The sequence below is a fragment of the Physeter macrocephalus genome, chromosome 18, assembly GCF_002837175.3.
Source record: "Physeter macrocephalus isolate SW-GA chromosome 18, ASM283717v5, whole genome shotgun sequence".
NCBI classification, from domain to species: Eukaryota; Metazoa; Chordata; class Mammalia; order Artiodactyla; family Physeteridae; genus Physeter; species Physeter macrocephalus.
In genome coordinates this window covers 70,358,690-70,371,798 of record NC_041231.1, presented here as the reverse complement: position 1 = coordinate 70,371,798, position 13,109 = coordinate 70,358,690, and the positions used below count along the sequence as shown (strand labels likewise).

The 13,109-nt window shown below is 36.5% G+C and overlaps 1 protein-coding gene across 1 annotated transcript in view; it reads right to left on the bottom strand.

Moving 5' to 3' along the window:
- The window catches only part of FKBP5 (FKBP prolyl isomerase 5), a 105,653-nt gene that overhangs the window by 44,899 nt on the left and 47,645 nt on the right, over positions 1-13,109 (bottom strand). The window contains exon 4 of the mRNA XM_055080127.1: positions 10,055-10,199. Coding sequence (XP_054936102.1) covers positions 10,055-10,199 — 145 coding nt within the window. The remainder of the gene's footprint in view (positions 1-10,054; positions 10,200-13,109) is intronic.

The window sequence follows — 13,109 nt, the reverse complement described above, 5'->3', positions numbered from 1 at the left end:
GACTTTTTTTTTTTTTTTTTTAAGACTGATTCTTAATAAAGAGTCTGAGGAAGAAAAAAGCACACCCTAATGTCTGGAAACTGCCCACCACTTACAGCTAGGCCTTGGTGATTCTGAAGCTGGACTGGGGCACACAGCTAGGCCATGTTATTCTCCTGTTGGACATAACAATCTCACAAAACATCAACATCAGACAAGGTCACTCTGAGACCATGAAAAAGTGAGACAAAACAAGAACATTTCAAAATTTTGTCTGAGCATGGACAAAAAACAAGGTCCCTGTGCAAGCTACAAAATACCAAACATCCCCCTCTCCTGGTGACATGAGTGACTTCTGCTTCTCTACAGGTGCAGCTTTAGTCTCACTCCACAGCCCTCCTCCTAGATAAGAGTTACTAAGATACCCAAAGAATCACCTGCATCCCAACAATATCCAATCCAGAGCAAATCCCTTCTTCCTTACTCTTCCCCAAATCACCTAATACAAGTCCAAATCCTATAAAAGACCTTTTGAACACTGTGAGACACCTCCAGTTTCCCAGGGTGTGCAGTCTACCTCCCTACGAGTAATAAACCCAACTTGTTCACTATAGTTGTGTTCCTAGTGGTCTGTGGGTGGAGGGCATTGACAAGGCTCACTCAACTGGCTGAAGCAGAGTGCAGGGCCACAGTGAAGAATAGGAAACTAGCGGTATCACTCAGTGTATTTACAAGTAGAATGGAGAGCAGCAGTTAGTCTGGAGCTGGTTAAGCAAGCTTCTACCATATTTCCTTAGATTCAATTCCTAGAAGTAGAATTACTGGGTCAGAGCATAAACATTTTTAAGATTCTTGATCTTTGGGATCTTTTGATCTTTAGGGTCTTAACTGTAGGTATAATACACCAAGAATATATAAACTCAATTTATTCTTCCACTTGTTCTGGACTTCAATTTTACCGGCTCAAACACAATTTATCAATTTCAGTAGTCCTATTCCATTAGTAAAAAAATCTGAAATAAGAATATATATTTACACAAATATATAATGTGTCTATCTTTAAGTGTAAATGCTTTTTATATATACCTAACTATAGGGAATTGAAAACGTTAAAAGTGTACAAAGCCCAGTATAAAAGCAATGCACTGTACTTTTTTCTTCTCTCTGCAGAATATTATATAATTTTTTCTGATTAAGAAAATCAAAATCAAATTTTATAGGCTCACGGTAGGTTCATCAATTGTAACAAGTGCACCATCCTGGAGGGGGTGCTGATAAGAGGGGGAGGCTATGCACATGGCGGGGCAGGGGGTACACGGGAAATCTCTGTACCTTCCGCTCAATTTTGCTGTGAACCTAAAACTGCTCTAAAAAAATAAAGTCTATTAAAAAATCATACAACACGTTTTAAAACATAACATTTTAATTTAATCACTGAATACTTTCACTTAATTAAAAGATTATAGTGACCATTTTAGAACATTCTTTATTATTGATTAAAAATTTTTAAAATTGTGGTAAAATACATAAAAATGACCATTTCAACTGTTAAGTGCACAGTTAAGTATATTCACACTGTTGTGCAGCCAATGTCCAGAACTTTTCATCTTGCAACACTAAAAGTCTACTCATTAAACTATTCCTCTTTTCCTCCTGTCCCAAGCCCCAGCAAGAATTTTATTCTACTTTGTTTTTATGAATTTGATTTCTCTAGATGTAAGTGGAATCATGCAGTATTTGTCTATTTGTGACTGGCTTATTTCACTTAGTGTAATGTCCTCGAGGTTCATCAATTTTGTCCCATGTGAATAATACTCCTTTATAGAAATATACCATTGTATGTACATAAGACATTTTGTTTATCCATTTGTTTACAGACAAACATTTGGGTGGCTTCCACCTTTCAGCTATAATGAATAATGCTACAAACATGGGTGTACACATATCTCATTAGGACCCTGGTATATACGGAGAAGTGGAATTGCTGGATCATAGGTTTTAACTCTATTTTTAATTGTTTGAGGAACTACCATACTGTTTTCCATAGTGGCTACACTATTTTACTTTCCTACCAACAGTGCACGGGGGTTTCAATTTCTCCACAACTTGCTAACACTTGCAAATTTCTTTTTCTTTTTTTTAAAATAGTACCTGATGGTGTGAGGTGATATTGTTAAATTTTTTTTTTTTTTTTTTTTGGCTGTGCCACACGGCATGCAGGATCTTAGTTCCCTGATCAAACGCATGGCCCCTGCATTGGGAGTGCAGTCTTAACCACTGGACCACCAGGGAAGTCCCTCTCATTGTGGTTTTGATTTATATTTCCCTAATGATTTAGTGATGTAGAGCATCTTTTCATATGCTTGTAGTCCTTTTGTATATCTTCTTTAGGGAAATGTCTATTTAAGTCCATTGTCCATTTTATAATCAGGTTATTTGAGGTTTTTTGGTTGTTGGATTATAGGAGTTCTTTATATATTCTGGATATTAACCCCTTGTCACATACATGATTTGCAAATATTTCCTCCCATTCTTTAGGCTGCCTTTTCACTCCATTATTGTATCCTTTGATGCAGTTTTTAATTCTGATGTAGTCCAATTTATGTATTTTTTACTTTTGCTGCCTTGCTGGTGGTGTCATATCCGAGAAATCATTGCCAAATCTAATGTCAAGAAGCTTTGCCTCCAAGTTTTCTTCTAAGAAAATACAGTTTTAAGTCTTATATATCTTTGATCCATTTTGAGTTAATTTTTGTATGTGATGTAAAGTAAGGGTCTAACTTCATTCTTTTGCATGTGAATATCTAGTTTTCCCAGCATCGGTTGTTGAAAAGACTGTCCTTTCCTCAATAAACAGTCTTGGCATCCTTAATAAAATTATTGACTATCTAACCTTTAAATGCATGTTTGCATTTGAAACCATTGATAATATTGACATTGTCTTTCTTTTTATGCTAGATAAAGCAAAGTTTTTCCTGTGTATTTTTTCCTCTTATAAATTTTATTTAGTCTTATTTTTAAATGTCTTATAAAAGGGCTCTGATAATCATCCCTATTCCCTACCAAAAGTATCTGATTATGAATTCAACAAACTCGTTTATATGTTAAGATTCTTTTAAAGTGTTCATATGTCTTATGTTACATTCTATTTTTGCCATATCTCTATTTAATTACTAAGAAAACTGATCACCAGATGATCTCTCCCCACCCTCATGGCTTATCATTTCAAAAACAGGGGGAGAGAATAATCTGTGCTGGGACAACTTTAATGATCAACTCTGCCAGGCTAAACTGCTAGATACCTGAAGGCAGGAGTCATGTCTTGATTATTTTTTATTTCCCAAAGAACTTAAAACCACAATATTATACTCAATAAAGGAACACGGCCCATGCTGCAGTATCTAACTTAAATGGAGTTAGAAATGTGTTAGCTTCCCCCAGTCTGCTCTCACCCCTGCCTAAATTAGCTTCTCCTTAATATCCACTCAGCGATGAAACTGGAAGCATTCTTACTCTATTAGAAAGTACCAGGTAAAGCCAAAGAAAGTACTTTCTGAAAGTTTGCTGTCTTTCTGGCTCACATTTTTGGGGAGGGTTAGGAAAATTAAATATTTTGGCCTAAAAGCCTACTTTCCGAATCCCGAGTGCTCCTAAACTGCAGGTTAAAAAAAAAAAAGTTAACAGATGTTAAGAATATATTTATGGGAGAGCAAGAGTATCAATAGAAATTTAAAGGGAACACATGGTTAAACCACAACCCACAAGAAGCTGGCTGCATGGTTACCCATTACTAGTAAGTGTATTTTACTACTTGTAAAACGTTGTCAAGGCCTAAAATATGTGAAAAAAATATATACTTCAAATAAAAATAAAACTTTAAAAATAGGAATTAGGCCCACAATACCAAGCATGTAATAGCAATAATTTTGCTTTTGATAAACCTCATTAACTACATCATTCCTGTAAGAAAAATATCTGGTGTACAGCAGGCACTCAGTAAATTCTGCTGGACCAGGACCTACTTTGTTTCTATACCTAGTGTTTAGGCTAGTTTTTTTTGTTTTTTTTTTTTGTGGTATGCGGGCCTCCCTCTGCCGTGGCCTCTCCCGTTGCGGAGCACAGGCTCCGGACGCGCAGGCCCAGCGGCCATGGCTCACGCGCCCAGCCGCTCCGCGGCATGTGGGATCCTCCCAGACCGGGGCGCGAACCCGGTTCCCCTGCATCAGCAGGCGGACGCGCAACCACTGCGCCACCAGGGAAGCCCCTAGGCTAGTTTTAAACCTTAAGATCTAACATAACTTGAAAGACACTGCCTGGCTTTGAATCCTGGCTCTGCCACTTCCCATATTAACTTTGGGCTAATTACTTAATCTCTCTCTGTACCTTAGTTTCCTCATATGTAAACAAAAAAACCAAAGCAAACCAAAACTAAAATGATTATAGTAGGTACCTAAAACATTTTTTTAAAATTGGTAAAGTGGACTTCATCAAAATTAAAAACTTTTGTTCTTTGAAAGATCAATTAAGAAAATGAAAAGGCAAGCTAGAGACTGGGAGAACATACTTGCAAAATACACATCTGATTAAGTGCTTGTCTTGTTGAGTACAACTCAATAAAAAGATTGTTATTTTTTGTTTTAATGGGCAAAAGATTTGAACAGATACTTCACGAAAGAAAATAAACAAATGTCCACTAAGCACAAGAAAAGATACCCTCAATGTGACCAGTTACCAGAGAAATGCAACTGAAAACCAAAATGAGATACCATTTCACACCCATTAAAATGGCTAAAGTTAAAAAGACTGATAGTACTAATGGTTGACAAGCATGTGAAAAACAAACTCTCAAACACTGCTGGTGAGAATGCAAAATGGTACAGCCACTTTGAAAAAACAGTATGGTAGTAACTTATAAAGTTAAACATATGTTTTACCATATGATCAACAAGTCCACTCCCAGGTATTTACCCCAAAATAAATTTACCCAGCATAGCCACACAAAGACAGGTATATGAATGTTCATTACATTATTCATAATAGCCCCAAATTGGAAACAAATCCCAATGTCCGATTTTTTGAATGGATGAACAAATTGTGGTGTTTCCATACTTGTAAAATGCTACTTGGCAATTCAACATGCATGAATCTCAAAATCGTTATGCTAAGTGAAAGAAGTCAAATGCCAAAGATGACATATGATTCCATTTATATGAATTTTTGGAAAAGGCAAAACTATAGTAACAGAAACCAGATTAGTGGTTCCATGGCCCAGGGTCCATAACAAAACTTTTTAGGGTGAGGAAACTGTTCTATATTTTGACTGTGGTGGTGGTTACACAACTATTACCCAAATTCATCGAGCTATATACCCTTTAAAAGGGTTAAGTTTTATTATATGTAAATAGTACCTCAATAAAAAACTCAGTCTTATACACAGATGTTAATATGACTGTCACCTAAACTATACTAAATAAATTGTACAAAAATATCTATAAAGTAATAATAGGATTGGTGTGAGGATTAAATGAGATAACGCATTAAGCCCTTTGCCTGGCACTGTAAGTACTTAAAAAGTATTAGCCATTAGTCTTTCAACATATACTTTCTCCCTTTTACTCCAATATGCTAATGACTGCTAAATTAAAAGATGTTTTTACCAATAATCATGGGTCATCATGCATCTAATAAGGTTAGATTAACGTTAAAGGCAGATCACTGATATTTACTTCATTATGGTTTAATCTCAATAGTAAGAGAGAAGTATAGGTACGTGAAAAATCCGAAATGACTGGTTTGTTTCTCTTACTTCTCAAATCTGGGGGAAGAATATAAGAGAGAGGATTTTTATCTTCATAATTCCCAACCGTGTTAGTCATATACGAAGAACACGAAAAACCACTTCACTGAAGTAGCCTTTTATCAGAAATCACCAGACATTTATAGGGGTAGATGGGGAAGGTGTGAAGCTTCAGTGTCCTTGGATTTACTTGTAAGAACAGAGGTAGATACAATTCTTTCAGCCCCCAAACCCATCCCTTCCCAATTTTAGTGATAACATATTTCCTGCAGGCAGGGAAGGGGAAAGAACAGAACCCCTGCTGTGGAAGTATACTTGAAAATCCTGAGTCATTCTTATTTCAACTTCTTTTAAGATGGGTTACGGACACAGTTCTAGGAATTCAGAAGATGTAACAAAGATTTAGTTAAGAAAATCCAGTGAGGGAAACCATCATCATTCTAATTTCTGTAACATATTCTGTAGTGGTGATAACCAATTGTCTTAGATTGATCCAGTTGTTGTTTTTCCAGACTTCCTGGGGCTAAAAAAGACAGTTAAGCATTCAAAAGGTCTGTATGCAGGCAGAGTAAATAGGAGTGAGGACCCAAACTGCTGTAACACAGCTCTTGCCACTCCATTGTAAAGCCAGCCAATAATCCCAGTACTGTAACAACAACAGTAACAAAAGATTTGAGTGCTTACTATGTATTAGGCTGAGTGCTAAGCAACGGTGTGTAATATCTTATTTAATCCTCAACATATAATTGCATATACTATTATTATCATCACTTTATATATGAGGGAAATGAGGCACAGAGTTTCAAAGATGGTACAAAAAGAGCAACAGACACACATACAAACAATGTGTAGGTATACTTCAAATTTATACATATGGTATGTGTATTTTTAATGCAATTTTTATAGATAAGTTCTTACGATTCTATTTTAAATAATGAAGTCACAATAGAACCCCCAAATCAGTGTGACTTTCCACTGAAATATTTCTATTTATTCCCTTGGGAGAGGTACAATATAAGGGATCAAGAGAGTTCAATGTACAGTATTTGTGCTACAGTTATTTATATTATTTTTCTTCATTATGTTATGAAGTAGCTACTGCCATAACATATAGGTATAAAACTAAAAACTGCCTAACCAATGTTTGTTTTATAGGCAACTGAACACATTATGTTATAGAAGTTTTACCAGAGGGATACTGCTCTAGTCTCATATTTCTAATTATCACCTTAAGGGGGCCTCTAAAGGTTCTGTAACTGTGTTGGGTTTAGTCCTTTACAGTTTTCGTTCCCGTACTCTTTGCAGAATATACAAGAATGGAATCTTAGACTCAGGATTAATCTCAAAGCTCTTCTACAGACGCTTCCTTTTTGTAAGAGCAGGGAAGGTGAGGTGGCTTACTCATGTTAACATACCACAGGAAAGAGCAAAGACAGGAACCCTGGCTTCCCAATACCCAGCTGGATGCTCTCCCCATGAGACAACACTATCTCTAGATAGGTGTGCCATAGGTACCAAGTCAACTGGAAGTTGCCTCTTTTCTCTCTGCTCAAGATTCTAGGAAAGATGAAAGACTCATTCACCATTGGCATGTTTTACTGAGAAAATCTGGGTAGAGAAGAAATTCTTAAGTCTACTTGCAAAGATAACTGCTGAGAGGAGACCTATTATCTTAAACCTACCAACTTCTTCAAGACAGAAATTCAAAGGCGGGGGGCAGTGGGAACCAAGAGGTCTGATGAGGCCATTTACTCTGAGGTCATCTAAATGAAATAATGATGTCACAGCCATGCTGGTGGCCCTGGAAATTCACATCCTTACATCAACAAAAATGAAAAAAAGTTTAAGTTAACCGTCATCCTTATCTGCTACGTTAAGAAAAAAAAATCTGTATTTGATTTTGATTGCTATCTTAGTGCACACAAGATTAATCTCACATGAGCCATTAACTCACTGAGGACCCAAAGGAGAAGGGAGCAGTGACACAGCCAGCACTAGAGCTTGGAGAGAGTACAGCTGTACAGGAAGCAGAAGTCACCATGACATACAAATGCCTGTGGGTACCAGGGAAGGCAGAGAGGCAGAAAGAGTTTAACTCCTTAGCTACTTGCTGTTTCCTTTCCCACATCCTTGCTTAGCTAGCAACTCAACTAAGGTGTAGAGTCAGAAAAAGAAAGGAATTATTCAACACTGAGCCATGGTGGTGAATGGGGGGGGGGATCGCCCCTTTTCTCCTACACTTGATCTGGGAACAAACTAGAAGTCCGCTATATCTGCGGCAGATAAGAATAAAGACTTTGTAATTCAGCCACTAACTTCCAACAAGCCACATGGTACACAAAGTTCAATTTGATGTATGGTCTATTCTTCTTCTTCCAAGATTAAAAAAAATAAGAATACTAAATTAACTGAAGACATTTAAAAGCATTTGTAAAGAAATTAGTAAAAAATCACATTTAAGATTTTAAAACAGTGGTTCTCAACTTTTTTTCCTCAGGACCCCTTTACATCTTAAAAATTGAAGACCCTAAGGTCCTTTTGTTTGTATGCTGTATCTGTTGATATTTACCATATTTAAAATTTTTTTAAATATTTACCAGTTCATTTAAAATAACAATAACCAGGGCTTCCCTGGTGGCGCAGTGGTTGAGAGTCCGCCTGCCAATGCAGGGGACACGGGTTCGTGCTCCAGTCTGGGAAGATCCCACATGCCGCGGAGCGGCTGGGCCTGTGAGCCATGGCTGCTGGGCCTGCGCATCCAGAGCCCGTGCTCTGCAATGGGAGATGCCACAACAGTGAGAAGCCCGCGTACCACAAAAAAAAAAAATAACAATAACCTCATATGTTAACATAAATTATTTTTATGGAAAATAACTATATTTCCCAAAAGAAAAAAATTAGTGAGAAGAGTGACGTTGTTTTATAACTTTACAAATGTAAAATGTGTCTGACTTAATAAAAGACAACCAGATTCTCATACCTACTTTTGGATTCATCTGTTGCAATTTTTGGCTGAAGTATATGGAAAAAATCCAAACCCGCACATATAGATAATTAGAAAAGATAGGAGTTTTTAAATAGCCTTTTCAGATAATTATGAATATAATCTGATACTACATCAAAACTGGACAAGTGGTAGTTTTAAAGGTTAGTTGCAATGTGGAATCTGAAACCGTTATCAATGAACTTTTCATATTATGTTACGTTAAAATCCATTGGTCTAGCTTACATATCAAATGGACCTTTTACTCATGCATAATTTTATAACGTCTTGCATTGGTCATTGGGAAAATATTGTTCACTGAGTCACACAATCTTCCAAATGTTAACACATTTCATTTCATGATGTTTTAAAAATCACATTCATTAATACTCATTGACCTCAACAGAAGTCTTTTAAGTTTTGGGAAGCTGTCAAGCTCTGAGTAGCAGATACAAATTTTCCAAAACTGTAATTTTCACTTGAAAACTCAATGGCAACAAATACTGTCAGCTGTTGTCCTTGAAGTGACAGGCTCACTTCATTCATTTGCGAGAAAATATCTGCCAGATACGGAAAAATCAATTCTGAATAATCATAGCTTGCCCTTTCAAATAAAAATGGTGCTTCGTGGAAAAAATGCAGCTAGTTCAGCTCTCGACTAAAGCAAGTACACAAGTGCTTTCCCTTGAGATAGCCACTGTAGTTGGGGATGCAGAAGTGCTTTATGTGTGCTTTCCCATCTGTCACAAAATATCAAAACAATGTGAAACTCAAGGATTAGGATTTAATAAAATTAATATGTTTTACACCTTATCAAGGACATTCTTAAGTGAAACTGGCCTTTTTTTTCTTACTTAAACAGTGAGCGAGGGCATACTAATGGTATAGTTTGGTGCCATTGCCTAGATTTGTGCTAAGGCTCCAGCAAATATTCACCATTGCAGCTTGGTACCATCGGTGCAAATGTCAACACAGATAGATAGATAGATAGATAGATAGATAGATAAATAAATAAATAAATAAATAAATAAATAAAATCTTAGTATTATTATGAAAATAATTTTGACACTATGGACCCCCTACAAGTATCTCAGGGACCCCACAGGGATCCATGGACCATACTTTGAGAACTACTGCTCCAAAATATCTTTATTTTTGGCAAGGATAGGATCCATGAGAACTACTGCTCCAAAATATCTCTACTTTTGGCAAGGATAGGATCCACTAGCTCCCATATAATATAAATAGCAATAAATCTAAGCAAAACACAACTCAAAAAAAAAATACCCTCTTACCTTTGCCAAGACTAAAGACAAACGGTTCGTTTCGATCATGACTGGAATCAAACTTCTTTCCATTTGACAATTTTCCTTTGTAATGGACATAAACTTTGTCTCCAATCATTGGGGTTTCCTCACTATTCCCCGCTCTTTTGACAATCTAGAAAAGACAAAGGTCAAGAAAAATGAGGTTAAACATTTTCTTTCTAATCAGAGAATAAAGAGGTCACACAGTCCCTTCCACATCACTCAGGCACATTTGCAAACAACTGTCTGTCCTTCCTAAAGGCTTCCCTCCCAGTTCTCTCAATGATCCTCACTGTTACAAAATTATCCTGTACTACTCTAAATCTTTAATGCTATATTTAATTGTATTGTTAATCACACTATTCTCACAAAATAATTAATCAATAGATCTTGTTTCACTGGTTTAATGCCCCATCTTTTGACACTGAAATCTTTCAAAACACAGAGTTAGTCCATGTACAAACTGAATTAGACCAAAAAGATTAGTGGACTTGCAAAAACATTCGAAAAGAAGTCTGAAGCAAAGTTTCAAAGGTGAGATTTTTTACTTCTCTCCTTTGCTAAAAACATTATCTTTTGACTAGATTCCACTAGTTTGGTTTAATTTCAAAAAGCCCAATTTCCTGATACAAAGGTTATACTTCCTACTATTTGAAGAATATTCAATGTGTAAAAAAAAACAGTACCACTGCACAGTTTGATATGATACTGAATAACTTGTGTTCTAGTAAAGGAAATGCCAAAAAGCTCCAAGTTGAAAAACATTTAACTATCATAAAATCCAGTATATTTATTTTGTTCTTGGCAGAGCAAGCCACTAATGCAGTTGGTCAGTTCTGGGAAAAGAAAATCAAATCCAGGCATGTGGTGTATAATTTATTCTGTCAATCACTTATGCCAAATTAATCATTTTTATTAGATAACAGAGGATGGTAGCTAATGTCCAATAAACATCTTTTTGGGGTAAGGGGCTGAATTTTTATCAAAAGAATTCAATTATTTGCTCCTAAATTCTTTGTTGAGATGCGTCCTCCTTGCCCCACCCTCATATCACCACATAAACACTGTGAACTCAGATTCTACAACTTTCTTAGCTCACAAGCCTAGACATTCTAAAGGAAAAAAAATGATTACTGCAACTTCATCAAAAAAAGTTTGAACTAATCAATGAATTCAGTAAAGCTGCAGGATTACAAAATCAATATATAGAAATCAGTTGTGTTTCTACACACTAACAAAATATCTGAAAAAGAAATAGAGAAAACAATCCCGGAAATGTAAACCAAAAGCACAATGAGATATCACCTCACACCTGTCAGAATGGCTGTCATCAAAAAGACAAGAAATAGGGCTTTCCTGGTGGCGCAGTGGTTGGGAGTCCGCCTGCCGATGCCCCGCAACGGGAGAGGGCACAGCAGTGAGAGGCCCGCGTACCACACACACACACACACACACACACACACACACACGCATACGCACACACGCACACGCGCACACACACACACACACACAAGACAAGAAATAAAAAGTGTTGGTGAGGATGTGGAGAAAAGGGAACCCTCTTGCACTGTTGGTGGGAATGTAAATTGGTGCAGCCACTACGGAGAACAGTATGGAGGTTCCTCAAAAGATTAAAAGTAGAACTACCATATGATCCAACAATTCCACTTGTGGGTATTTATACAGAAGAAATGAAAACACTAACTGAAAAAGATATATGCACCCTCGCCATGTTCACTGCAGCATTACTTACATTAGCCAAGATATGGAAACAACCTGTGTTCATCAATAAATAATGGATAAAGGAAATATATATATTTGTATATGTTTTATATATATATATGTATACACACACACACACACACAATGGATGATTATTTAGCCATAAAAAAGAATGAAATCAGGACTTCCCTGGTGGCGCAGTGGTTAAGAATCTGCCTGCCAATGCAGGGGACACGGGTTCGAGCCCTGGTCCGGGAAGATCCCACATGCCGCGGAGCAACGAAGCCCATGCACCACAACTACTGAGCCTGCGCTCTAGAGGCCGAGAGCCACAACTACTGAGCCCATGCACCTAGAGCCCATGCTCTGCAACAAGAGAAGCCACAACAGTGAGAAGCCCGCGCACCACAACGAAGAGTAGCCCCAGAGAAAGCAGCAGCAAAGACTCAGTGCAGCCAAATAAATAAATAAATAAACTTATTTTTTTAAAAAAAGAATGAAATCTTGCCATTTGTAACAACATGGATGGACCTTGAGGGCATTATGCTAAGTGAAAATAGGTCAGACAGAGAAAGACAAATACCGTATGATCTCACTTATATATGGAATCTTAAAAAAAAAAAAAAGAAAGAAAAGTAAAGAAAAAACAACTAAATTTATAGATACAAAGAACAGAAACAGATTGGTGGTTGCCAGAGGTCAGAGTTTGAGGGGAGGGTGGGAGAAATGGGTAAAGGGAGTCAAAAGGTACAAACCTTCAGTTACAGAATAAGTCATGGATGTAATGTACAGCATGATGTGATAGTTAATAATATTGTATTGCATATTTGAAAGCTGCTAAGAGAATAGATCTAAAAAGTTCTCATCACAAAAAAATTTTTTTAAACTATGCACGGTGGCAGACGTTAAATAGACTTATTGTGATCATTTCATAATACATACAAATGTCAAATCATTATGTTGTACACCTGAAACTAATAAAATGTTATATGTCAATTATACCTCAATAAAAAATCCCATTCACAATATCATCAAAAACTATAAAATAGTTAGAAATAAATTTAACCAAGGAGGTGGAAGATCTATACACTGAAAACTATAAGATTCTGATGAAAGAAACTGAAGAAGACACATATAAATGGAAAGGTGTCCCATGATCATGGATCAGAAGAATTAAAAATGTTAAAATGTCCATACTACTGAAAAACATCTATAGATTAAATCCAAGACATATCAAAATTTCCCATGGTATTTTTCACAGAAATAGAAAAAAAAAAAAAGCTAAAATTCGTACAGACCCATAGAAGATCCCAAATAGTCA